General features: G+C 36.7%; 1 protein-coding gene across 8 annotated transcripts in view; it reads left to right on the top strand.

Annotated features, from left to right (window-relative positions):
• The window catches only part of ZNF148 (zinc finger protein 148), a 128,067-nt gene extending 100,941 nt beyond the window's left edge, over positions 1-27,126 (top strand). For all 8 annotated transcript variants that reach the window (XM_084871604.1, XM_084871606.1, XM_084871600.1 and 5 more), the window contains 4 exons: positions 3,120-3,243; positions 4,600-4,683; positions 19,649-19,767; positions 20,330-27,126. In XM_084871604.1, the coding sequence (XP_084727730.1) occupies positions 3,120-3,243; positions 4,600-4,683; positions 19,649-19,767; positions 20,330-21,922 (1,920 nt within the window). In that variant the 3' untranslated portion in view covers positions 21,923-27,126. The remainder of the gene's footprint in view (positions 1-3,119; positions 3,244-4,599; positions 4,684-19,648; positions 19,768-20,329) is intronic.
• Positions 27,127-27,777: the final 651 nt, after the last annotated feature.

The following is a 27,777-nucleotide window of genomic DNA, read 5'->3' on the forward strand; positions in this document are numbered from 1 at the left end:
GATTTTTTTAGTCTGCTGTTCACAAGCCAGTGTTAGCTGTTCCATCCATAAAATTCACCTTGAGTTAAGGCTTGAATCCACGATGAAAGGCAGCATTATCTCTAGTGACAGACAACAAGGACCTAGAACTGCTTAAGTCTTCATAAAAGGGCTTTGTACTGGCCAGGATTACATCCGTTTCAGATTAAGAAATTTGGGCCGGATTTGTTCCTGTCAAAGCCGTTCCTTGCAGTAGCTGTGTATGCCACAGGAAGCTACTGAACTGCCTTTTTCTTTTTTTCTTTTTTTTTGAACCTGGATTTCTTGTATATCAACATATGTGAAAAAAATACCATAGTATATTGGTTTTATTTCTATTTTATATAAATGCTTAATTTTTTGCTTTTTAAAGTTAGAAATATTTTGAGTCATTTTTTAAAACTTTCTGTGTTTTTGTTGTTGTTTTGCACAATGTTAACTTGCATATTATGTTGTGACTTAGAAGGCTTGAAAGTTTTTTAACTGACTAAGATGAAACTTCCTTCCCGCTGACTCTTCAGGAAGCCGCGACACCCACTCCCGCGCGCCCCTGCCACACGTTTCCCTCTGGCTTTTGTGCATAAACTTGGAAGCATTGTTGACCACATTGGTAGTTTGCCCAGAACCCAAGTGCCCTGTATAATTTGCATTATAATTACCACTGATTTACATACAGTGTGGGTGAATTGTCTTCCTAAATTTAAAGTAAAAAAATATTTTTAAAAATTTTAAATCTTTTTCCCCTCACCTACTCCCTTTTTCTAGGGTTGGGAAGTGACCATGGCTGTGTATTTACAGGCCCTAATCAGTTCCCTAGATTTCCCCACCCGCTGTGGACACAGTTCCTTCGCTCCCACTCTCTGTGCTTCCACTTCCAGTATTGCTTGCCTCTCACTTGCCATGCGCCTCCTCATCTTATCTCCTGGTTTTATTTGCTTATCTTCAAATCATGTTCTGCCATCTTTCTTCTCTCCTCAATAACGAAAAAGGAATCATTGATTATTTTCACTCTACCACTTGTCTGATGAGGGAGGCAGTATAATGTTGCTTGGTGAACAAATGGTTGATAAATTGGAAAACATGAGGCCTAACTGTGGCTTCTCTCTGGCACTGTCCAGACCAAAATATTCTCAACCTTAAGAAGACCAGGGAGATAAGGTTGATTTCTTTGTCAACTATCTTCCTTTCCCATACCCGTTCAAATTGGTCTAACAAATACTTTTAGGAATATGCTTAATAATAGTTTAGTAGTCCTAGAATGAACCAGATTCTAAATTCTATCCTTGGATGACTTGAAAACTTTGTTTTCTCATCTTAACCTGTTAACCGGGGAGTTCTCTTTTTAATTACGCAACGTACAATGGGCGCATACTCTTTCACTGGGACGTGTCAGTACGTCAGGCCCAGTGGACGTAATTTTATATTATTATTTTTTTAATTTATACTTAATTAAAATAAATGAAATATATATTTTTCATTTATTTATATATAAAGCACAAAGGAAAATACAAAATTACAAACAAATAGAAAAGAATACCAACAAAAAAATGGAAACATCGAATTAAAAAATTATAAATTTTACAAACAATTATAAAGATTACAAAAAATATATACCATCCCTCTCAGGGCGCAACATATATTTCAAGGATGTATTCATACGTCCTACCCGTTCCCGATATTGTTTACTTTTGACGTATTTATAGGTCCCGCTCGGTTAACAGGTTTAAAAAAAAGAGGAAAATGTAATAGGTCAACATTTAAAATGTTGGTTTAAAAAAGTGTATTAAATATGTTCAGTGTAAAGTCGCTCTCCCACCTGCCATGTTCCCCAGCCATCACAACTGAGGTTATGTACATTTTATGTACATCCTTCTCAAGTAATATATATATATATATTACTCTCATATACAAAAGTACAAGAATTATATACTGAATTATAAACCTTGCTTTTTATATTTATTTATTTAGTTAGTTAATCCTCACCCAAGAATGTTTTTCCATTGATTTTTAGAAAGAATGGAAGGGAGGGAGAGAAACAGAGAGAAATATTGCTGTAAGAGAGACACACTGATTGGTTTGCCTCCCGCATGTGCCCCAGGATGGGGCCTGTACATGCCCTTGACTGGAATCAAACCCAGGACCCTTTAGTCAAGCTGATGCTCTATCCCAGTGGTCGGCAAACTCATTAGTCCACAGAGCCAAATATCAACAGTACAATGATTGAAATCTTTTGAGAGCCAAATTTTTTAAACTTAAACTTCTTCTAATGTCACTTCTTCAAAATAAACTCGGCCAGGCCATGGTATTTTGTTGAAGAGCCATACTCAAGGGTAGGGGTGTCGAACTCAATCAGAGAAGGGGCCAAAATCTAAAATCCAGCCTAAATCGCGGGCCGAATGGTTTACTGAACAGTCATAAACTGACAATGTCATAAACTGACAGCGGAGTGCAGTGATGACAGCGCGGTGCGGGCCACATTGCAAGGCCTGGCGGGCTGGATTTGGCCCGCGGGCCTTGTGTTTGACACATGTGCTCAAGGGCAAAGAGCCTCATGTGGCTCAAGAGCCTCAGTTTGCTGACCACTGCTCTATCCACTGAGCCAAGCTCACTAGAGCAAAACTTGCTTTTTTTAAACTTAGTAAATCCTGGACCTCATTCCATATAAGTAATAGCTTTCTCATTTTACTTTATGGCCATGTAATATTAAATTGTATACATTTTCGTTACTTATTTAACCAGTCATATACTGATTGATATTTACACTATTTCTAAAACATAAGACTTTTGTTCTGCATATGTGAGAATTTGTAATTGAAAAATAAAACAATACTCACACTAACAGAACACTTAAGCACTCTTAAACGTCAACATTGGAGAACTAACGTCTAAGGTTTTATTAGTGATCTTTACTTGTTCTGAGTCATTCTTTACAGTAAATAACATTATTGTAACAGCCTTTTCAAAGCTATTAGGAAAAATATTTCATAATCATTGGTGACCATTGTTTGCATTAAAAGGCATTATCATTTTTATAAATTAGTATTACATTTTTAAAACTTCTTTCTTTTGTTTTTGCCTTTTTTTTTTTTTTTTTGGACTAGATTCTTACAATAAATGAGGATGGATCACTTGGTTTGAAAACCCCTAAATCTCACGTTTGTGAGCACTGCAATGCTGCCTTTAGAACGAACTATCACTTACAGAGACATGTCTTCATTCATACAGGTATTTCTTGAATTAAAATGGGCTTATGGCCATTAAAATTATCTTTGCTATTTTCATCTTTGTGTAAATGTCATTCATTCCTAAGACCATAGCTAACCTGGCATTTCAAATTAGAGATTTCATAAGGCCAGAATGTCAGGAGGAAACCAGGGAAAACTTTAAATGACAAAACAATTAGTATGGATGTGCAATATTAACTAATTTTTTAATTGGTTGGACACTTATTTGGCTTAATGTGTTCATTTTAGCTAGAAAAATAGTCAAAGAATGTATTATTGAAAGCCTGTCAGCATTTATTTTTCTAGGCAAGACATCTAGATAGAGTTTGAAATATGAATTTGGGAATTGAAGATTAACTATGATAATTAAAAACATGAAGTTGTTGAGGGCAGAACTAAAAGACCAGATCTTTGTGAGATCAGATTAGACATGTAGATTTAATTCAGGGGATTGTGGGGAAGGAAGTAGTAAGGTTATTTGAAACTATATATATTTTATTGTTTTTTTTACAGAGAGGAAGAGAGAGGGATAGAGAATTAGAGACATCGATGAGAGAAATATCGATCAGCTGCCTCTTGCACACCCCCTACTGGGGATGTGCCCACAACCAAGGTACATGCCCTTGACCTCGAACCTGGAACCTTTCAGTCCGCAGGCCGATGCTCTATCCACTGAGCCAAACCGGTTTCAGCAGTAAGGTCATTTTGATGAACTAGGAAAATACTGTTGTCCCAGAAGACAAAAATAGAATACTAGAGTATGACCAACCATGGTGCAACCTTCAGAGAGGATAGATACCTGAGAAATAAACACATGAGAATAAATAGCAAGGAGATAATAAGTAGCGTTTAAGAAAGTAGAATGTAGGGTTAAAGGCCAAGTGGGTAGTGAAGAGTTTGAGATGCAGAATAAACTTCTCTTTTAAGAAGGTGTGGTAAATGAAGAGGAAAAAGTAAAGAAGGCTTCGGGATTTCTGGAAAGTTTCTTTGCACAGAGCAGACCAAAGAATACTTTCCTTAAAAGGACAAGCTCCAGCAGAGGAAACATTTGAAGATGCAGGATTTCTTTAAAGGATGTTTAGAAAGTTTGTGGAGAAAATAAGTAAGGCATAAAGTGATGGTTGGCCACAGAGAACAATGCGGGTGGATCTTCTGCAGATAAAAAGGAAGAAAAGATATTTAAGACACTAGATAACTTGTAAAATTCAGTTAAATTAATGAACAATTTAAAACATTTGTATGGATAATTTGGAATTTTCCAGAATTTGAGCTTCTAAGATTTATCTTTCCTCATAAATAGTATCTATAAACTGTGTTTTATCCAGTAACTAATTTGTGGATGTGAAATTATTTTAAGGCGAAAAACCATTTCAATGTAGTCAATGTGACATGCGTTTCATACAGAAGTACCTGCTACAGAGACATGAGAAGATTCATACTGGTGAGTGTTGCCGCCCTTAGGAGGGTCATTAAAATTACCATTCAGATTAGGGAAGGATTTTTAATGAGTAACAGCAGCTTGTTGCCACTTTCATTGATTGGTTTTGTTTCTAAAGAGTATATATCATAGCTCATCTTTTTTTCTTTTAATAAATCAGTGTTAACTATTAAGACTTGGCTTTAGTGTCCGAGCCCAGTAATTACCTTGAAATATGGTTTCTAATAACTTAAAATAATTTTGAAGTGACAAAATGAAGTTTTTGTGAACTAGCTGTTTCCTTAGATGTTTAATAAGTTTATAGTAGGTAAAATTATCATTTTCATTTATTGGGGACAGGAGCAAAATGTCTGAACCCTAAGATAGCAATACCACTTTTTTCTTCCTATTTCAAGTATTTTCCTTGCTATATCAAGAAAGTTGTAATTCTAATAAGTTGGAAACTGTCAGTTTTTCAGTTAAGTTGTTAATGATTTAGAAACATATTTCGGAGGTCAATGTAAAGGAACCCACTTTATTTACTTAAAAAAAATATTTTAACTGACGTTAGAGAGGAAGGGAGAAGGAGGGAAAGATAGAATCATCAGTGATGTGAGAGAATCATTGACTGACTGCATCCTGCACGTCCCACACTGGGGATTGAGCTGCAGTTTGAGCACGTGCCCTGACCAGGAATTGAACCCTGGCCTCCGGGTTCAGAGGCTGGTGCTAAATCACTGAGCCATGGTGGATGGGCAGGAACCCATATTAGAGCAAACATTTATTTATTTATTTATTTATTTATTTATTTTTACTAGTTTTATATGTAACCTTGATTTAGTAAACTATTAACTTTTGACTTTTGAGGTCTCTAAACATGGTAAAAAGTTTTTCTTTAGATTTTAATTGTTTTGCTTTCTGTGATATTGTAAAAGTGGAGTTGGTTAATTTGTATAACTTTAATCCTTACATTTAATAGAATTGAGAATGATGGTGATAGTATATGAATATGAAAAATACTGAAGTTCTTCATATTTCTCTATATTGAGTACTTAAGCAAGTGCCTGTTGGTGCTGTTATTTAGATGTGTTCTCACGGTACTTGCAGTAGCTGTGAAAGCGGAGCCTTAAACAGTTTGTCATGTAGAAAAGCAACCTTTTCTGCCCAGTAACTTTCCTTACCTTTCTCTGCCCCTAACAAGAAGCGTGAATGTGGCCGATCTCCTTAAATAAGACTTCAGCTATGCAGGATATCTGTATGCTTTGATGTTCTACTTTTCAAAGGTCGTTATGCACACCAACCATTTCAGTTTCTTTTTTTAAAAAATTTTTAAAAAAATATATTTTATTGATTTTGTACAGAGAGGAAGAGAGAGGGATAGAGAGTTAGAAACGTCAATGAGAGAGAGTCATCGATCAGCTGCCTCTTGCACATCCCCACAACTAAGGTACATGCCCTTGACTGGAATCGAATCCGGGACTTTTCAGTCCCCAAGCCGATGCTCTATCCATTTAGCCAAACCGGTTTCGGCCATTTCAGTTTCTTAAGTAGACATTTATTTATCACTTCCAGATGGAAGGGAGTATACTAGGCACTTTGGAAAAAGAACAACTTCTTTGATTTTATTATAACTTACAGTTAAATTTCTATATAGTAATAAAACCTGATCAGATAACGATAAGTGAAAATGGTTAACTATTTTGGGTATGTCCTCAATACCTATTAAATTTTGATGACTCATTCATTCAACAAAATTTTACTCAGCCTTCTGTCTTCAGTATTTTTTAGATATTAGAAATACGGAGGTCATACAAGGAAGTTTCCTTGGAGTTTACTTTCTAATGGTAGAGACATATATGTATATGAACAGGCACTGTGTTGTAATAAGTGGTGCAGAGTTTTATACAAAATGCTATTGTGTCCTGAGGAAGAGCTAAGTGTGCTCTTTGTTAAAGGTTACATGGGGAAGGTGACACACAAAAACTATAGGAGGCCCAGGAGAGAGGGAGAGAAGAGGGAGGGAGGGATGAAGGGAGGGAAGGGAGGAGAGAAAGAGAGAGAGAGAGAGAGAGAGAGAGAGAGAGAGAGAGAGAGAGAGAGAGAGGGAGAGGCGGCCCCCCCCCCCCCCCCCGATTTTTTTTTTTTTTGAAACAGTGCTTTCTCTTATTGCATGCACTCTGCTGTTTTCTAGTTTGTTCTAGTAAATTTGTTTTTAAAGTGCTGGTCACAATCCTATCATCTCACTGTTTGGGAAAACAACTGTGCTAGGCCATGGGGTATCTTTTTTATTACTATTATTGTTTAAAGTATTACATATGTCTCCTTTTCCCCCATCAACCCCTCCCCAGCCACTCCCACCCCCTGGACAAGCCCCCATTGCCCCAGTGTCCATGCCCATTGATTATGCTAATAAGCATGTACATAAGTCTTTGGTTGATTTCCTACACCTGCTCCCCCTCCCCTGCCTTCCCTCTGAGGACTGATGGTCTGTTCGGTGTTTCGCTGTCTCTGGATTTATTTTTGTTCATCGGTTTATGTTGTTCACTAGAGGCCCAGTGCATGAAATTTGTGCATGGGGGGGGGGGCAGTGGTATGTGTTCCTCAGCCCACCCTGCACCCTCTCCAATCTGGGACATCCCTTTCACAATCCAGGACTGCTGGCTCCCAACTGCTCGCCTGCCTGCCTGCCTGCCTGCCTGCCCCTAACCACTGTGCCTGCCAGCCTGATCACCCCCTAACCCACTCCCCTGCCTGCCTGATTGACACCTAACTGCTCCCCTGCCAGCCTGATTGCCCCTAATTGCCTCCCCCTGCAGGCCTGGTCCCCCCCCAACTGCCCTCCCCTGCAGGCCTGGTCTCCCTCAACTGCCCTTCCCTGCAGGCCTGGTCCCCCCAACTGCCCTCCTCTGTAAGCCTGGTACCCCTCCCAATTGTCCTCCCCTGCCAGCCCGGTCACCCATAACTGTTCTCTCAGCTGGCCTGGTCAACCCTAACTACCTTCCCCTGCAGGTCTGATCACCTCCAACTACCCTCACTTGCAGGCCTGGTCCCTCCCAACTGCCTTCCCCTGCTGGCTTGATCACCCACAACTGCCCTCCCCTGCCAGCCATCTTGTGATGGCCATCTTGTGTCCACATGGGGCAGCCATCTTGTGTGTTAGAGTGATGGTCAATTTGCATATGACCTCTTTATTATATAGGATTACAGTCCACAAATGAATAAGATCATGTGATATTTATCTTTCTCTGGTGTATTTCGCTTAACATAATGCTCTCCAGGTCCATCCATGATGTGGCAAATGGTAAAAGTTCTTCCTTTTTTGTAGCAGCGTAGCATTTCATTGTGTAAATGTACCACAGTTTTTTAATCCACTCATCTGCTGATGGGCACTTAGGCTGTTTCCATATCTTAGCTTTGGTGAATTGTGCTGCTATGTACATAGGGGTGCATATATCCTTTCTGATTGGTGTTTCTAGTTTCTTGGGATATATTCCTAAGAGTGGGATTACTGGGTCAAACGGCAGTTCCATTTTTAATTTTTTGTTCTTACTGTTCTTTCATGTTTTAAATGGCTTTTGTTTTTGGAGGGGCATCCTGCCTTTAAGTTTGCCCATGCCAAGTTTTTCTCTCTAGTTTAAAAGAGTGTATTGAAGTCGTTATTGCATATGTTTTTTATTTTAAATTGTAAAGAAGATAATGAGCCACCTATGAACTGATCCTCAAAGATTGTGTGCTAAGGACTACCAGTACTTACAGACTCTGTTCTCCTATGGCCTCCCTCATCCTTTTAGGTCTTATTACAGTGTCTCCTCCAGTCTTCCAGCCCCCAAGCCCACTCTCTCTCCATTTACAACATGATTAAAAATCATTACCTGGTTGGCTGCTCTTGCCACCAATAAAGAAATTTCTCTGTGGCTTTTACAAACTAAAAACCTAGCTTGATTTGGTTTTCAGGTAGAAATTTTAAACTCAATTTGTTCAGACTGTCACTTCCTTCTCTTTCCTGAATTTAGGCTAGCCTATGAAATACCACTTTAAGCGAGAGTACTTTTTCATCCCAAGGCTGATCTCTGAAATTCTGGTTAAAGCTTTATTTCTTTAGCTTAAGGCATTGAAAACTGTCAAAATCCAAATATCCTTGGGATTGCTATTTTTGGCAGTTATGGGAGATCTTTGTCTTGTGACTATATTGTAGATTTTTGCTTACGCTATGTTTGGGGATATGGGAGAGAAGGTGAGGACCTGAAGTGAAGGTTGAGCATAATGATCCTAATTGATCATTTTGTTGAGGGTCAGAATTACTGCTCAGGTACACCCAAAGGTTAAACATTCATCATCACTGGACAGTTTGCTTTGTGATCAGGCACTTTTATCTAAGGTGCCTTTTCTTCTGCATTTCCAAATGCATATACAGAAGAAAGGTTAGAATGCCATACACCAGTTATGTTGTTTTCTAGAGAAAAATCTTGCCATCATTTTACTTACTGTAAGGAAAAGCCAGTCGTATTGCCATGGGGGAGGGAGTGTGGGTTTGAGGAGTAAAGAACTTAAGTATAACTTTCAGTATTTTAATTTTATGAATTCCTCTAAAGAGTACTTAATTCATTAGTAAAAATGTTATTAAAATGTTTCTGCATATAGAGAAGTTTTTATAAATTGATTTTATAAATCCTCCCAAAAATGAAAGGGATTTTGAAAATAAGCCAAATAATTTAGAATTAGGCATATACTTTAGGTTTCTTTTTCCAAAAAGTTTTTTTTTAAGGGTTTAGTTCTCAAATATGTACAATTTTATAGCTAAACACTAGAAAACATCTTCTAAGTAAGCATGTTTCATGTCTAAAAACACATATTATCCCTTTCCTCTTGACTATGATTTTTGCTCACAACCATGTTAAATAGCTGAATAATATATTATTTTTCCCACCCCCACCCCCAGCTGCATTGTTATTTTTTAAACCAGTTGAGCTAGTGGGTGGAGTCAGGGAGAATGTTGATTCGCCCTTGACTTACTTAGCTCAACACTTTGTATTTCCTTCAGTATGGCTCGGTTATTACTATAAATTATGGTTTTCCTCTCGTTATTTTGATGTATTAAAAGAAAATGTTACAGATCTCGTTAGGGTTTAACTCTTTGGAAGATGAAGGAACTAAATCCTGTTTGTGCTACGAGAGCGTGGCCCATACTGTGAGCTCCTGGCATTGTGACTGCTGAAGCCAGACAGCACTGGCAGGGACAGAGCTTGCCAGGAATAAGCAGTGAGGTGCAGATTGCTGTGACTGACATTCTCTGCCTTAACAAAGCTTGCAGAGACCAGATTTTTCTTTCCTCTGTTAATAAATCACACTAAAAGATTTGATTACACATAAAAATTGCACACTATAACAAAACATCTTAGTAAAGATAAAAAAGAAATCATACATACACCTATAAATAAAACACTGTACTATACTTAAAAGTTTTCTGTGTTGTTGGTTTTTTTTTTGTTTTTGTTTTTTTTTTTTTTTTTTTTTTTTTTGCTTGTTTGTTTGTTTTTGGGGGGGGAGGGAGGTGGTGGAAGTCATCCAGAAAATTAACTCTATTTAACATTATTCATTAGAACTGAGATGTGGAGAATCAGGCTTTATAATGAAAGTTGCCTAGTGTTCAGTTAAGTGTCTATGTATATTTTGTGTGTGTGAGTAACCATTCCCCTCAGATTCATGTAAAATGTTCTTTATTAGTTTATAGTGCCTGTATTCACAACTTGACAAATTCTATAAAGAGGTACAGAACTGGTGCTTCAGCAGCTGAGATGAATTACCATTGAGGAGTCAGCTTGGTGGCTTCATGGGAGAGGTAGACGCGCTGGCCCTGTGAGGTGGATTTAGATTTTGTCATTACTCCCTTGTGTTACGTGGGAGTCAAGTGTCATCACAGGAACTGTAGGCGGTAGAGCAGAAGGAGGACAGAAGCCAGGCCCGGGAGAAAAAGGGGGTGTACTGATGTTGGAATCTTTGGGAGGGCTAGGCATACCGGTGGTAGACATCAATTCAGAAACACACAGAGAGTAGCAACTTAAAAATCAGTCAGACAAACAGACATCAGGATAATTACAGATGCTGGATAACAAGACAAGCAGAGTGTCAGATATACTAGATGAAGAACAAGGTGGAGGCAGGTACTTCAAAATAGTTTATAAACTAGAAATTCCTGATTCCTTACCCTTGTCATAGCTCAGCTGCAGAATGCTCTGTATTAGCAAGATTTCAGTAGGGCTATTGCCTGTGGCTTTTCTCCTGCAGTTTACTGTGGGAAATGTGCACAGATTTCATGCTCGACACTCACTACTTACCTCTCAGTAGATCATTGTGCTTGACTTTAACAAAATAAATAGTATGTGTGAGTGGGTGGGGAAAGTGCCAGAAATTCCTAAGAAGTCATCAGTATCACACACCTAATAGTACTGTCAAATTTATAGAGTACCTGTTCTCTGCTAAACACTCTATTAACCACAGTACATGAACTCTCTTTGTCCTCACAGCAGTCTTGGGAGAAAGGTACTGTTGTTGTTGTTGTTGTTGTTGTTGTTATTATTATTTTATTTTTTACAGATAAGAAAACCTATGGGTCAGAATGGTTAAGTGACTTACCCCAGTGTACACAGCTGGTTAATGGCGCAGGCCAGGTCTGCAAAGTGCATGCCTTTACCCAGTATGCTATTGAAAGGGTAGATCTAGCACCAAGAACATTTTAAGCTCACAGAAACTTTTGGTTTTAAACATGGAGGTTTTTATTTTGTTCAGGTCAGGGCAGTCACTTCTGGACCTGGCCTTATGGCTTGTGGGTTATTGGATATGCCTGCCTGAAATGAAGGCTGAGGATGTAGGAGGAAGAACAGACTCCAGCTGATATGGGGTGAACACAGGCAAGAAGCACAAAGCGTCAACAGCCATTCAGAGCAGAGCAGAAAGGAGTGGGTAGAGTAATAGTGGGGAGATTAAGACTAAGAGGCTTGATTTTAGAGTTATATTGTTAAGCCTTGATGCCCGTCTAAGGAGTATCAAACTTATCCTGTAAGTATTCTAAAATATCAGGGCACTTAACTCCCTTGTTGGAAGACTATTACTGTTTTTGTGAAGAAAACTGGAAATTTGTTAACTGTTGTTTTGTTAGCTATAATTAATATGAAAAATTATAATTTATGCAGGCAATTACAAATTTATTAGTCAAGTTTATTTAAAATTTAAACAAATGAAACCTTGTTAAGCTTCAAGGAATGACGTATTATAATACTTCACTTTTGACCAGTTTATGGGCAGGTAAAACTTGGAAACCACTGAGTAATACATGAAACAATGAATGTTACGTTTTCTGGACTTTGGATCCTCTTCATTTTTGAACAGTATAGGAAGCACTACTTTTCAGAAAAAGAGCTGAAAAAGGACAACCCAAATTTAACGTTAACAGGATATCCTAATTTACAAAAAATTACTCTCAGAGTAGTTTTTTTTATTTTGATGTTTTTGATTTTTTTAAAAAAGTACCTTTGCACTTTAAAAAACATGGTTAGTCTAGAACAAAAGTAAGTTTCTTTACTCTTTCATTTGTTATTTGCCTTCCTTTAACATGGGACCTTCCTTCCCAGCTCCTCAAATTATTTTACATTCTACAAAAGATAGAGCATAAGACATTTGAGTCTAGAGCTAATGCTTTGTTTTACAAACCCTTTCACACCATCTTTTAGGGAAAACACCCAGTAACTTCTGTGAACCCAAATGCCTGAAGGCCTTCAGGATTCTCCAATATTTGAAGATGCCATTTGGTAGCTACTTCTTACTATTTTAGAACCCAATTGAATGTTGGTTATGTCTTTCAAATCTTGAATTCGTTAAGGTTTCAAATGTTTGGATTGGCTGGCGACAAAATTTTTTGTTGTTGATAAAGTTTTTCATTTGACTGACTTTCAATGGCACAAACTCAGAATTCATACATTTTATTTGGGCCTTTGTTGGAAGAGTGGCTGACAAAATGTACTGTCTGATTTGGACAGTTATGATGAAGAAATAGAATTTAGAATATTTAGGGAAATTAAATTTATTTATCAAGGTAATTCATTCTTTTTCTGGATACTTAAGATGTTTAGATGGTATCTTTGAAGAGTTCCTATTTTTCAAAAATACTTAAATGTTTCATCTCCTATCTGAATTTTATGAGTGTCTTGACTTTCTTTGAAAGCAGCCATAATGATGATAATAGCTTCTTACATGTTTTGAAACTTGTTTTGCTCTTCTGTAGATCTTTTGGAGAGAATCTCCCTTGGTGATACTGTTAAGAAGCAAATGTAGGTCATAGGGTTTGACATCCTAATGTAGTTATTTCTATATCCATCTTGTCTCCCATTTCTCCCTTTTCCTGTTTGCATCATTGATCATTGATGGAAGTACTTCCTATTCTGTTTCCTGTTAGAGCTCTGTGTTGTCTCCTCACAGCGGTATATAAAAAGCTGAGAGACAAAATAACCAAAGGTTTAGTAATTTCTTTCCCCATTTAATTTTATCCCTCTGTAAATTTTTGAAAGGTCTTTAATGGATTTTTACTTACCTATGTTTTATTATCTGTTTTGATTTTGACTTTCTTTTTTTAAGCCTCACCTGAGGACATATAGAGAAGGGGGGGGGGGAGAGAGAGAGAGAGAGAGAGAGAGAGAGAGAGAGAGAGAGAGAGAGAGATTGGGATCGATTGGTTGCCTTCCATACGTGCTCCAACTGGGAGTCAAACTGGCAACCCTTCAGTGCACAGGACAACACTCACCAACTGAGCCACTCCACAGGGCTGATTTTATCCTTTCTAAGGGTGCTTAAAGAATGCTGTTTAGCAAAAACTTTCAGTGTGCATTTTTAATTATTCCAGAAAATATATTATGTGAACTTTCAATTAATTACTTTGGGGAATTGACCAGATTTTAAATTAATTACTTAAAATTTTAAAAAGTGCTGTTATGAAAAATAAAATGAATTCCAACACAAAGAGAGCAATACATTTATTATGATTTTTTGAAAAGAAATAGTATTCTGCATAGGCCTGTTATGCTTATCTAATGGAGGAATTCTCTTCATCCCTAAAAATCAATCAGATACGTTTGTGCTACTTCACCTGCCTTTTAGTTCTTTATCATAGGGTAGAGGGGAGAGGCACTGAGTCTGATCACCTGTAATTCTAGTCTTGAGAAGATCTAACATTGTCCTTATAGAAAAATATGCCATCTAGTTAAGACATTTTATTGTATGAGAAATGGACAGTGGACTCAGGAACTTGGAACTGAAAGATTATTCTAAAATTTTAGAACTCAGTGACAAATGCAGAGGTTTTTGTTAGGCTGAAGCCCTGGACATAAATGTTAGGGACGAGGCAGGAGACATTTGAGGAGTTGTTGTTTAGGAGATGCTAAGCAAGGGTGGAGAAGAGAATGATTTGTTACAGGGAGGGATGGAGGCTACCTACCAAAAACATTGCTTGATGACCGGCTTTATTTCTGAGACTTCTGGGTTATTATTTAGTAGGACAATTTGCTCAGTGGCTAGCCAGTGTTACCTAGCTTTTTATAATACTAAAAAGAGAAAGATTGCAACCAAGAAATAGACAATGGCCATTTTAACAGACTAACAGCATTTTTTATCATTTTGCCCCTGTGTTTCATGTAATGTTTTGTATTCCCAAGCTGTTACATATGCATTGTTTTTACATTTGGATGACAGTTCTTAGGTGGTAAATGTGTACCTGAATATTATGTATAAACTTAAACTTTACATTGAATCATTATTGTGCTGAATTGTGATTTGAAGCTACTACTTTGGCAACAGATGAATTTATTTGCTTATTAGTGTTTGTGTTTTAGATTAATTAATTAGCTATTAATACTTTTTTTCCACTGCAGAAAAGTAACTTTTGAAGCTAATCTCAATCATTATTTTTTTGTCTTCATTGAAACAACTGCTCTATTAGATTTCTTAGGAGTGCCACTATCATACTCTGATGAGGGCCTGAACTTAACGAACAACACATTAAGACTAGAAGCTGAATGAAATGGATAGAAAGATATTTCAAAGAAAGAATACATATAGATGCAATTTAATAACAGTGTGATCAGAAGGGACTAAAGGAGTAAAGCTAGTTTAGGATAATGGCTTTTAAGCTTTTATTGTGGAGCCCAGATTTTCAGATGAAATCCTACATGGAATAACATCAGTAGTGAACTAAAAAAACAAGACAAACGATTCCAAGTAGTTTCCTTGGCTCTTAGTGAGTTGACAGCTATTATCAACACTACTCTGTTGTTATTCATCCAAGGAGGAAAGGTTAAGTTTGAATGACTAAAGAATTAAATTGCCTATGTGGAACAAGTATAGACAAGAAATTTTTCAAAATGGAATTATACACTTGAACTCATTGAATTGCATGCTGTATGAATTAAAGCTTAAAAAGAATACATGATATAAACATTATTTCAGTATAATCTGAAATGGATTCTGCTAAGATATGTCACAACTGACGGGAAAATGTGTGGAGTAGGAAAAAGTACAATTGGTCTAATTTACAAAGCTTGAGGAAATGCAAAGCATTTAAAACATGAATATTTGTTATCACCTGAGCAGTTTTTTGTGGAAAACATTTGAATATATTATGTGTCATTAGACCAGTAGTGTCAACTGTAAACTTCATTTGCTCTAGGAGATTTACCATTGGTTTCCTGAATTTTTGTCTCTTATGGAAAACTGGATATTCTCTATAGAAGTTTAATAGCTTTGAATTGGAAAAGTTTTATCCAGAGGTTTTTGCTTTTTTTTTTTTTTTTTTTTTTTTTAAATATATTTTATTGATTTTTTTACAGAGAGGAAAGGAGAGAGAGATAGAAACATCGATGAGAGAGAAACATTGATCAGCTGCCTCTTGAGTGGAATTGAACCTGGGATCCTTCAGTCCGCAGACCGATGCTCTATCCACTGAGCCAAACCGGTTTCAGCTATCCGGAGTTTTTGAGTGTAGAAAAGTGTTAACATTTTTCTGAAAGAAAAGAACCACTCTCAACCACTATTATTGAGCACTGAAGAATGGCTTTGGAAATTAGCTTTTCCTAAAGACTTAAAAATATTTCTTAATGAAGTCAACTTAAGTCATTAAAAAGGAGAAAACATTGCTTATAATGAAACTTCTACTGTGCTTAAATTATTTTGACAGCTCCTAAGGTTACTGAATCACATGATGCTGCTTGTAACTTCCTTCGTTACAAGTTGCAACAAGAGGTAAAACCTCCAACCTCACACAAATATGAGATAGATATACTTTCTAAGCTCAAACTACAACTTCAAACAGTTTTTTGGACCTTGATGCAAGTCCATATTTCAAAATCCATTAAATTGCAATTCCACCTAACCTTCATTTGGAAGTAATTAATCTGCAATGTAACAGCATGCTAACAGGCAAAGATCAATAGAAGAATCTAATAGAATTCTATAAATGCCTTCCAAGTGATAAATAATTCTTAATTAAAGATACGTTTTTATGGATTGTTATCAGTACCTGTCTTTGAGACAAGACTATTTCAAGGATAGAATATGTAAAATCTCATGCAGATAACTATTAGCAGGTAAATATTTGCAACTAACAGGTGATAGGAACATAAAATTTAAATCCCAGTTTGAAAAAATGCTACCTTCCCTCATAAAAATAATTTCAGTCTTCTCATTAGAACATTTGTATGGTTAAAAAAAAAAATTTTTAAAAATTATTTTGTTACCATCGTTCTTATAGTTACTAGAGGCCCGGTGCACAAAATTCATGTTTTGGGGATGGGGGGAGGTTTCTCAGCCTGGCCTGCACCCTCTCCAATCTGGGATCCCTCTCTCTATCTGGAACCACTGGCTCCTAACTGCTCACCTGCCTGTCTGCCTGATTGCCCCTAACTACTCTGCATGCCGGCCTGATGCCCCTAATTGCTTCCCAACCTTATGGCCCTAACTTCTCTCCCCTGTTGTCCTGATCCCCCTAACTGCTCTCCTCTCCTGGCCCGATCCCCCTAACTGCCTATCTGCTCTCTCATCCTCTCCTTGCCCTTCGGACCCCAGTGAGAGCTCTCCACCATCGTCCCACCCCTGTCCTGATTGGTCATTATGTGTCAGCATCCTGGACAATTTGCATATTCCTCTATTATTAGTATAGATTATAATTTGAATTTTGTCAGTAAAATTTGTTTTTCTTCTCTGTTATTTGAATATGTATACAATATCCTTGATTTGACCTCTTGCACATAAACCTTAATATATTTACTATCTGACCCTTTATAAAAAAAAGTTTGCCAACCCCTTTCAAAGTTTAGTTTTTGGATGTTCTCAGTTTTCAGACCTCTGTCTGTTGGTGATCTTGCTATGATTCTACCTCCTCTTGGTCACCGTAAACTACCTTAAAGCTTCGTGATTTAAGTTTTCTCATTTTCCATGCACTACCCTCCCCCCCCCCCCCCATCATTCCTGCTCATGCCTCAAATACTTAGGCTTCAACCGTCTTTTGTCTCCCTGAAAACCTACAATCCAGCGATTCTGCCTCCTTTTCACTATCCTTGTTTTCCTTGTATTTTCATCACTTTGCTTACCCAGTTTAAATTCAGCAGTCTTTGTTTATCATAATCATTCTCACATATCCCGTGCTCTCTCTCTCTCATACATAGTACAAACTTGGCTAAATTACAGCTTTGGGATCTTTAACTCTTTCCCCCTCTGGAATAAAACAAAGCCATGTTGTCTTAGGGTCACTTTAAGTAGATCCTAAATGCCTTCTGGAAGTCATTTACTTCCAGTCCATTCAGTCTCCCACTCATCTGGGGGCGGTCCATATTTTAGCCCATGGGCCAGCGCACCTGCTGCCTGTTACTGAAACAGGTTCTATTGGAACATAGCCATAGCCTTTCCTTTATGGGGTGTCTATGGCTGTTTTCTCCCTACAGTAGCAGATTAATTGTGACCAAAGTTGTATGACCCTCAAAGTCTAAAATATCGACTGTCTTATCTTTTACAGAAAAGCTGCCAACCTTTCTTCAAAACAAATATTTTATATTCTCTCCTTTCCATAATCTTCCAGGATTTCCTCACTTTAAGCCTGCTTCCTATTTCACTGAGAAATTGAAATAATCAAAAGGGAACTTCAATAAGTTTCTAGAACTCTATTCACTCATGAGTTTAAAGTTTTGATTTTTTGGAGGCCTGATGGGCTAATAGTAATTTGTTTTATTATGCAAAGTAGCTGATGATTTTTCCTTATGATGCTTTGTATAGATAATGCATATAGTTTTAATTTTCAGTATCTTTTTCATCTTAAAGGAACTATGTTTTGTTGACTTCAGACTTCCATTTTAAATAAAGGTGTAATTTACATACAATAAGCTTTACCATTTTTTAGTGTATATGCTATGTATTCATACACTGTATACAAATGTAAAGTTGGTTCTGGGTTATGAATAGTCAGACCAATGAAACAGAATGGAAGGTCTAGAAATTGACCCATGGAACTTATTAATGAATGATTATGATAAAAATGGATTAAGAAAAGGTGACTTCTTAAGTGGGTTAGGAAAACTCTGGATAGCTACATGGGAAAACAAACTGTTATCTGTACCTCACATTCTCTCTGAGGATGAACTCCAGATGTATCAGATTTAATGTAAAAAATTAAGCTATTAATGTGTGGGCAAATTAGAATAGGAAATGCCCTTCTAAATAACACTCAACATCTAATATCCATAAAAGAAAAGATTGATAAATTCAACTAATAAGTAAAACCCCTAGTAGCCAAACAGCTCCACCCCCACTCTGAAAAAGGCCACTCAGTGCATAGGGGCGCTGTCCTCACACCCACAGCAGCTACCCCATTTTGTCTTCACTTTCGTGATAGTTTCCTTTGAAGCACAAATGTTTTTAATTTTGATGAAATACATTCTATTTATTTTCGCTTGGTTGCTTGTGTTTTTGGTGCCATATCTAAGAAATCATTGCCTAACCCAAGGTTAAGTTTCATTGAATAGTTTCAGTTCTCACATCTGCTAGGTCTATGATCCATTTGAGTTAATTTGTGTGAATGAGGTGAGGTAGAGGTCCAGCTTCATTCCTTTGTGTGTGGGTATCAGATTGTACCAGTATCATGGTTGACAAAAACTCTTATTTTCCCATTGAAGTGTCTTGGCACCTATGTGGTTTTAGAAGTAAAACTTACTTTAGATCTCCATAGTAATAGTTCCTTATAGCTAAGGATTCTTTATGAGATTTTTAAAATGTGTGTGTGCATGTGTGTCCAGTTTACCAGTACTCATTTAATTCATTCCCAAAAGGACATCAGAAATTCCAGTTTGAGCTGAGAAAAAGAGAATCAAACTTTACTTTTGAAACAGTCTCTAAGCTAAGCTCTTATTATGTTTTAGTAAATTAAATTTTTAAGAGTATTTTCCTAGGATTCCAGTTTCATTTAACCACAAATATATTTTTTTAAAATGCAGAATTAAAAAGGTTGTACCCAATAATTGTATTGGACTATGTATGGGTAACATTTCTTTTTTCAAAAATTCTTTAAAAATAATGTTTTGTATGATTGAGAAAAGGATTTGAAAGATAAGCCACTCACTGAAATAGTGTTCATATTGCTATAAGTTCCTGGTTCTACTGGTCTCCATGGAAAAGAGTATGTTATATATACACATAATTGAAAGGCAGGGAAATTGAGTATGTCTGCTTTTGGCCTTTTCTTTTTAATGGCATAGGCAATCTCTTTCATTTTTATAAAGCAAAATATTATTTGAAAAATTTAATTGGACAATATCTTTATTATAAGGGAGACTTTTTATCAGTTAAAAAGAGCCAAGTATGACAGATCTCAAAAGCCATTTGTTTAGAGATTCTTGTGTTGAAAATAATTTGTTAGTTTACAATATTTGTTTTGTTGTAAACTTTCTATATCATGTACTAGGTGAAAAGCCATTTCGCTGTGATGAATGTGGTATGAGATTCATACAAAAATATCATATGGAAAGGCATAAGAGGACTCATAGTGGAGAAAAACCTTACCAGTGTGAATACTGTTTACAGGTAAGAGGTGGTTTAAAGTTTTTTTTTTAAAATTGGTTTTTAGACAGCAAAGAAGGGGGAGGAGAGAGTGAAAGAGAGGGGTGGGGGGAGACATCAATGTGAGAGCTAAATATCAGTTAGCTGCTTCTGGCTCCCTTACTGGGGATCAAGCCTGCTGCCCAGGCAGGGCCCTGACAGTGAATTGAACTGGCAACCCTTCCGGGCACGGGATGGCACCCGACCAACTCAGCCACGCTGGCTGGGCTGAAATTCTTTTTAAAAATTTCACTTTATTGAGATATGATTGACACTTGAAAATTCTTCTATCCTAAATTAAATTATAAAATCTTTCTAATAAATTAAAAACTGTTACTACTAGACCTACTTGAAGAACTTCCTAACTGTTGTTGATTAAATCATTATAGATGATTGGCTTAGCAAAATCAGTTTGGAATTGCTGGTATTATTATACTATGTCTATCTTTATATTAATTGCTTTTTTCCTTTTCTTTTCTTGGTTGGCCAAAAACACAAACTAAAACAAAAAAAAAAACAACTTACTACCAAACTCTGAATTCAACAGTATTTTTCCAGAACAGACCGTGTATTGAAACATAAACGTATGTGCCATGAAAATCATGACAAAAAACTGAACAGATGTGCTATCAAAGGCGGCCTTCTGACATCCGAGGAAGATTCTGGCTTTTCTACGTCACCGAAAGATAACTCGCTGCCAAAAAAGAAAAGGCAGAAAACTGAGAAAAAGTCATCGGGGATGGACAAAGACAGTGCTCTGGATAAATCTGACCTGAAGAAAGACAAAAATGATTATTTGCCTCTTTATTCTTCAAGTACTAAAGTGAAAGATGAGTACATGGTAGCAGAGTACGCTGTGGAAATGCCACATTCTTCTGTCGGGGGATCGCACTTAGAAGATGCATCGGGAGAAATACACCCACCTAAGTTGGTTCTCAAAAAAATTAACAGTAAGAGAAGTCTGAAACAGCCACTGGAGCAAAATCAAACCATTTCACCTTTATCCACCTATGAGGAGAGCAAAGTTTCAAAGTATGCCTTTGAACTTGTGGATAAACAAGCTTTACTGGACTCCGAGGGCAATGCTGACATTGATCAGGTTGATAATTTACAAGAGGGTCCCAGTAAACCTGTGCACAGCAGCACTAATTACGACGATGCCATGCAGTTTTTGAAGAAGAAGCGATACCTTCAAGCAGCAAGTAACAGTAGCAGGGAGTATGCGCTGAACGTGGGCACCATCGCCTCTCAGCCCTCGGTCACCCAGGCAGCTGTGGCGAGTGTCATCGATGAAAGCACCACAGCGTCCATATTGGATTCCCAGGCGCTGAATGTGGAGATTAAGAGTAATCACGACAAGAACGTCATTCCGGACGAGGTACTGCAGACCCTGCTGGATCACTATTCCCATAAAGCTAACGGGCAGCATGAGATATCGTTCAGCGTTTCGGACACAGAGGTGACTTCTAGCGTGTCCATCAATCCCGCAGAAGTACCCGAGGTCAGCCAGTCGGAGAATGTCGGATCCAGCTCCCAAGCATCCTCGGATAAAGCCAACATGCTGCAGGAATACTCCAAGTTCCTGCAGCAGGCTTTGGACAGAACTAGCCAAAATGATGCCTATTTGAACAGCCCGAGCCTTAACTTTGTGACCGATAACCAGACCCTCCCGAGTCAGCCAGCATTCTCCTCCATAGACAAGCAGGTCTATGCAGCCATGCCCATCAACAGCTTTCGATCAGGAATGAATTCTCCGCTAAGAACAACGCCAGATAAGTCCCACTTCGGACTCATAGTCGGTGATTCCCAGCACTCGTTTCCCTTCTCAGGCGACGAGACAAACCACGCTTCCGCCACCTCCACGCAGGACTTTCTGGATCAAGTGACTTCCCAGAAGAAGGCGGAGGCTCAGCCTGTCCACCAAGCTTACCAAATGAGCTCCTTCGAACAGCCCTTCCGCGCTCCCTATCACGGATCGAGAGCTGGGATGGCTACTCAGTTTAGCACTGCCAATGGACAGGTGAACCTCCGGGGCCCGGGGACAAGTGCTGAATTCCCCGAGTTCCCCTTGGTGAATGTAAACGATAGAGCTGGCATGACATCCTCACCTGATGCCACAACGGGCCAGACTTTTGGCTAAAAAAAAAAAAAAAAAAAAAAAAAGTGTGTGTAAATAATATTGGCACTTTAGAACAGATTAATCAAGCGTGGGGTTACTCTTTGTAAAATGGAGTGCTGTACAGAATTAAGAGCAATGCGATATAACAAGTTAAGTGATACGAATAGCAAGATAAACCAATAACTGCGTTTTGTTTGGTTAGTCAGCATTCTTTGAACTGCCTTACATGTTGTCACCTTTATGGAAGCAATGCATTACTTGTTTTAGATCAGAAACTTGCTATTCCGCCTACACCACATTTAAAAGGAAAGGAAAAAAAAAAAAAAGACTTTCGCACAATTGTTTCCTAACTGATAACATTGTACATTTTTAGGAGATTAGTAATTGTGTGAAATTTACTCATACTGTTTAAGTTTTTCAGCATAGTCATTGCACTTCAGCAGGGAATTTGATTATACTTTACAGAGTGAACTTAAACGTTTAAATGTCAAGAGATTATGGCGTGAAATAAATTAGTGTGTCCTGTGGGGGAAAGAAACCAGGAAACCACCCTTTTAAAAAGAATGACATGCCATATACCCTTGATTTTTATTTTGCATTATATTGACATGTTGGTTTTTTGTTTTTTTTGTTTTTTAAGGGAAAAAAGTAATAAAAATCTGATAGTCTAAGACTCCACTATTTAAAAGCCTACTTACTTTTAAAATATGCATACTTTCAACAAAAGTTTTACCAAAATACATGTTTGAAGCATTTACTTCTATGGAAGTATGCATATTGGTGTCAGTTTCTTTGTACAGTTGTACCTAGATATTTTTTATGATTTTTCATGTGCAGGTATCAAGATTTTGAAGTTTTAGTAAGAAGATATTCTGTAGATTACATTCCCAAGAACATATGCTTATACAAATGTATATTCCACGTTTTAAAACTTAATTGTATTTTACTTTACATATATACTTCAGTTAACATAGAGCACTTAGAATCTATTTGGTATTTTTGATTTCTCAAAATAAAAACAGATTTAGATTTCTAGGTTTGATATGGTTGTGTCATAATCATCTCATAATTGACAATTTTAATTTTTGGCAATAAAAGGAAATTGGGTATCTTTGGAACTGTAAAATTTGGCTTAATCCTTTTTCTTTCTAGAATCTTTATAGATTGGATAATTAAACAGTATCCAGAGGAACTGAAGAAATGGGCATTTTAATTGCTTATTTTATCTTGAGTTAATTTTTAATGAACACTTTTCATTATTATTTTACAAACCAAAAGTGTTTACTAATTATAGTAACTACAGTTTCTTTTTCAGCTAGATGAGTGATCAGAAACTTTTTGTTGCATTTCAAAATCTAAATAAACTACAGACTTTATCCTTACACCACGAATGTTTTATTTTTAATACTTTGTCTTAAAATAATACAGCATGGTACAATAAATAGTGCTTTTATATATACATATATACTTTTCTGAAGAATGATGGTTTGAGTTACACATTGGACAGTTTTCATTTTTGGAAAATAACGTTAGTTTTATAGATTCTATTATCCTATTTGTTCCAACTTTTCATTTTCTTTAAAGAAGTTTTCGCCATCTTTGTCATAACGCACATACTGACATAGTTCCAGTAGCCATCTTTGTCATCGTGCACATACTGATAGAGTACCAGTGATAATCTAAAATTAATCCCCTTGGAAAATGAAACTTCATTGTTGTTAATTTCCATTTTAACTTTTATACTGGCCCTTTAGGCCTGTAGTCTTTGTTTCAGTATAGAATGTTATACATTTAAATTATTTTTTTTCCCTTCTATTTAATGTTTTCCTTTCAAGACTGTTCTCATCAAGAAAGGGAACAAAGGACTATCCATCATAAATATATCTCAGTTGTTTTGAACATATTGGTGTTTTTATAATAAGGATTATACATTATCTTTAATGTGGTTTCCTCTACACTTTGGTTATTAAGCTTTGCTCCAGATACTCATTTTGCCACTTGACAGCTTTCTTCGCTGGCAGATTTTTCAAGACTTCCTTGAAGTAGATAATTTATAATGTCCTGCCATTGCTGGCTCTTAAGCATGGTGTGCGTTGTGTTGCACATCACGGTCACAGGAAGCTTCATGCGGGTGAGATGCTGCACACCGAGCTGTTCTCCCTCGGGGATTGGTCTTTTTCTTACAGGACTAGCTGATAGGAGGCATTTATTTCCTGAGTTAATATTCTTTGAACCTGATCAAATTTTTCTCTGCTGAGAACTTGATGCAGTTCTTGGTGCAGTATAAAGATTTATGTTCATTTGTTTTAACAGCAGCACAGTTTTTAGAATGTGACTACTGCTGAGCAGTGAGGGTGAGCTAACGAAAGGCCTTTGAAAATGGGAGTTAAGGAAGCAGAATTTCAGGTTTCTCATTCCTGTGTTCAACACATTTCTTGAAATCTGTACAATGGCAGACATTTCTACCACATTATAAACATTTTTGCAATAAGTGATACTTGGCATAACTTATTGACTTTAAGTATAGTTACTCTCTTACTGTGAAATTCTAAATGCCTACCAGAGTTACCTTGTATTGTTATCACATGGTAAACATCTCAACATTTTGGGTTTCCCAGTTCGGTTTGGAAAGTTACTTAATTTCTCTCTGGGCTTAAGCAGAGAAAGCAAGTAGGCCTTTGTGCTGCTTTCGATCAGACTATTGAGAATACGAGATATCCTTTTGCAATTTGTGTTCCTCATTACTCTCAGCAGATTGTTCTTTTAAAACATGCTTTTACACCCTCAGCCTTTTGGTCAGTGTGAATGAGGTGCTGTTTCACTTAGGACCTACATTTGAAGATTGGAAACATTGCATTAGATGAGGTAACATCTCTTGCACATATTCTGAAAGTGTTGTTGTTATTGTTTTAACTTACTTCACACATTTCGTTTGGTTCAGACTATTTGAGTAGCTATTTTGGATCTGTCTGCAAGTTTTCTACTCGATGCCATAAAAATCCATCCTCTTAGCTCTGGCTGAGGACTGCCAGCAGCCGGGGACTTTCTCTGGGAGAGAGAGGCTAAGGCTGTGCTCAGGGGAGGCTTCAGTTTCCACAGGTGAGACAACGTGGGAAGTGCCAGCTAGGTTAGATCTTTGCCACTTGTTTCATTTTATTAATTTGGGCTTTTAAAGGGCTGTTCAAAAACAAAAACAAAAAAACGCCGGGAAACTTTAAAAAGTAGGCATTACTGTAATACTACATTTCTTAGGCTTAGGACCTTTTAAACTAGAACTCGTTTTTTCACAATATATTTACTTGAAGCACTATTAAAATCAATGAGAAACTTTTTGACTCTGCAATTTAATTTAAAAATTTTCCGTTTCAAATTACTTTATTTCAGGGAAATAATTTTCCAGTTGTTTTTGCTATATTCTGCAAGTAAAACCGTATGTTTCCTTTATTCACTTAAACTTTGGTAGGAAACAAATTAAAGCAGACAAACATTTCTTGTTGTGTTTGTTGCTTTCTTTTAATCCAATGGATAAAAAAGTAAAACCCTGTAAACATTATTTTATTTTTTTATGCAATACCATGCTGTAAATATGGTTCATCAACTAAGGATGTACCTATGATTGAATCTTTAATTCTGCACAGTTAGAGTTTATATATGAACGTGTCTTGACAATCAAGGACTTTATGTGTCTTCCTTTATGATGTTTATTAATGTTATGCATTCCATTTGTTTTGAAGTGAGTACCAATGTGCTAATTTGTATTGTCTGAAAGTATGTAATGTTTTTACAGCTTGTTTTTAAGAATCTGTAAATATGTACAAACAAATCACAGTACTCTTTATGTTAGAAGGCATATGATGTTGTACTGTATGTAAGCAATAATACATAGCAGTGCTAACTTTACAAGTAGCATCAGGAAAGTTCTAAAAACATTTCAGAGTTCTTGATTATCCTTATTTCATTTGTTAATGATTATCTTTAATCAGTTTTTATAAACAAATTCCACTGTTCCTCCTATTGGAACATAACACTGTTTACACAGCATAATTGAAGTTGCAGGGGAGACAGGCTAACTCTGACTTCATCTGTACTCACTCTCACTAAGCATTGAATGGCCTTACCACTCTTCTGCAAGATGGAGGAAGACCGCAAAACTCAGTGCCCATCACACTGAAGGAAGGGGGGTGTGTTGTATTTTTTTTTTTCCTCTCCTGCTTCTGTACTGCTACCTAACATGGTTTGCTTTGAATTTTAATATTTGTTTTTCTGTTTTAGATTCAAGCCCATAAGTGTTGAGGTGACTTCAGCTCCATTGTGAAATAGTTCTCTTCATTGTTTCATATCTACATTTCAGTAATTCTAAACTTTCAACTTGAATTTTAGGTACTTATTTTTCAAGCTTGATTTCTCAGCTGATCAGATGAACTTACTCAACTTAAATAACAAAGGAAGACAAACCTATTGTAGTTTGAATTGGGTAGATATTATACTGTACAGAACTGCTAACTATTTGAACATACACATCACTGCTTTAGAAATAAAACCGCCAATTTTTAAATGTATATGACCTACATTTTATAGGAGAAATGTTTTTAAATGCTAGTCATTTATATAAATGTGCTTTGAAGGATTTGCTAGTTCACTTCTGTCACTTTTTAGTACACTGGTATCTTTTATATGTAATGTATGCTTTTTATTGTAGCAGAGCATTTCAGTAGAAAGAATTTTGCAACAATATGGGGGAAATTTTTCATTGTTGAATTTGAATTATCCTGGATTTTATCTGTGTAGTCTTGTCTTCATTTTAATGCTGTCTGGAAGGGAACTTGGTATCCAAATAAAGCAGGTAACCTCATTTTACTTAAAGGGCATACTCTGTAGTGCTGAATTTAATCTGGAAGTCTAATGATTTTGAAGAGAAAAACAAGTTTATAACAATTGTACAGAAGAAATTAAATGTGTGATGGAAATCCTGACGGTGAAGCACGTTGAATTTTCTGATGTAGTGTTATTTTCCTGGGATTCCCCTACGCCTTCTTTGTATTTCAACTAATAAAGGAAAAACCCTGTCATTGAAACTGGTAGGATAATAGGATATTCTGATTATACAGTATTATGATTCCTATCCCATTTTCTGACCCTTTCTCAATCACTGTAAATTTTTATTTTCTATTTCCTGTTGATAATTAAACATGTACATAATATAGACACTGTTGTATAAAACTGAATGAGAACTGAGTTGCTATGCTTGAATGGGTAACTAAGTGGAAATATGGATACTAAGGATTCATAAAATGCCAGAACAAATTTCCAGGGAAAAGGGAGGTATCGTGTGTCTTGGGAAAGTCACAGCAAATGTTCCTTTGACGCTCTGTGAAATAAATGTGAAAGAATCAACTACAAACTTACTATCTGATACAAATGGGTCTTTCCTTCCCCACCTTCCCCCAAATACACGAGCGCACTAAATTTCAAAATCTACTCAGGTGAAAATTGCTTTGCAATGAGTCTTATCACATTGAAATTTTCACTGTTAAAAAGATATTTGTGATATTTTTAAATACAAACTTTCGTATCAGTAGTCAGCAGCCTGACAATTGAAATTCGGTAAGTCAATATATTTTACAATATATTTTACCCTCCAAATAGAATTGTTTTTAAACAATTGGGAGGACTTTTTTTGTTTAAATGTATTTTTTATTGTTATTGTAAAAATAAAATCTTGCTTGACCTCACATTACGCCATGAATGAATTGCTGAGCCTTTATACTACATGAAATCTTTTTTCATGCATAATCTTTGAACATACAAATGTTCTTTAAACTGACCTATTCCTTAAGAAGTTTAATGAGTTTCGCAGCTTCTGGCATTGTCATATA

Source organism: Pipistrellus hanaki, assembly GCF_964339955.1.
Source record: "Pipistrellus hanaki genome assembly, chromosome: 2".
NCBI classification, from domain to species: Eukaryota; Metazoa; Chordata; class Mammalia; order Chiroptera; family Vespertilionidae; genus Pipistrellus; species Pipistrellus hanaki.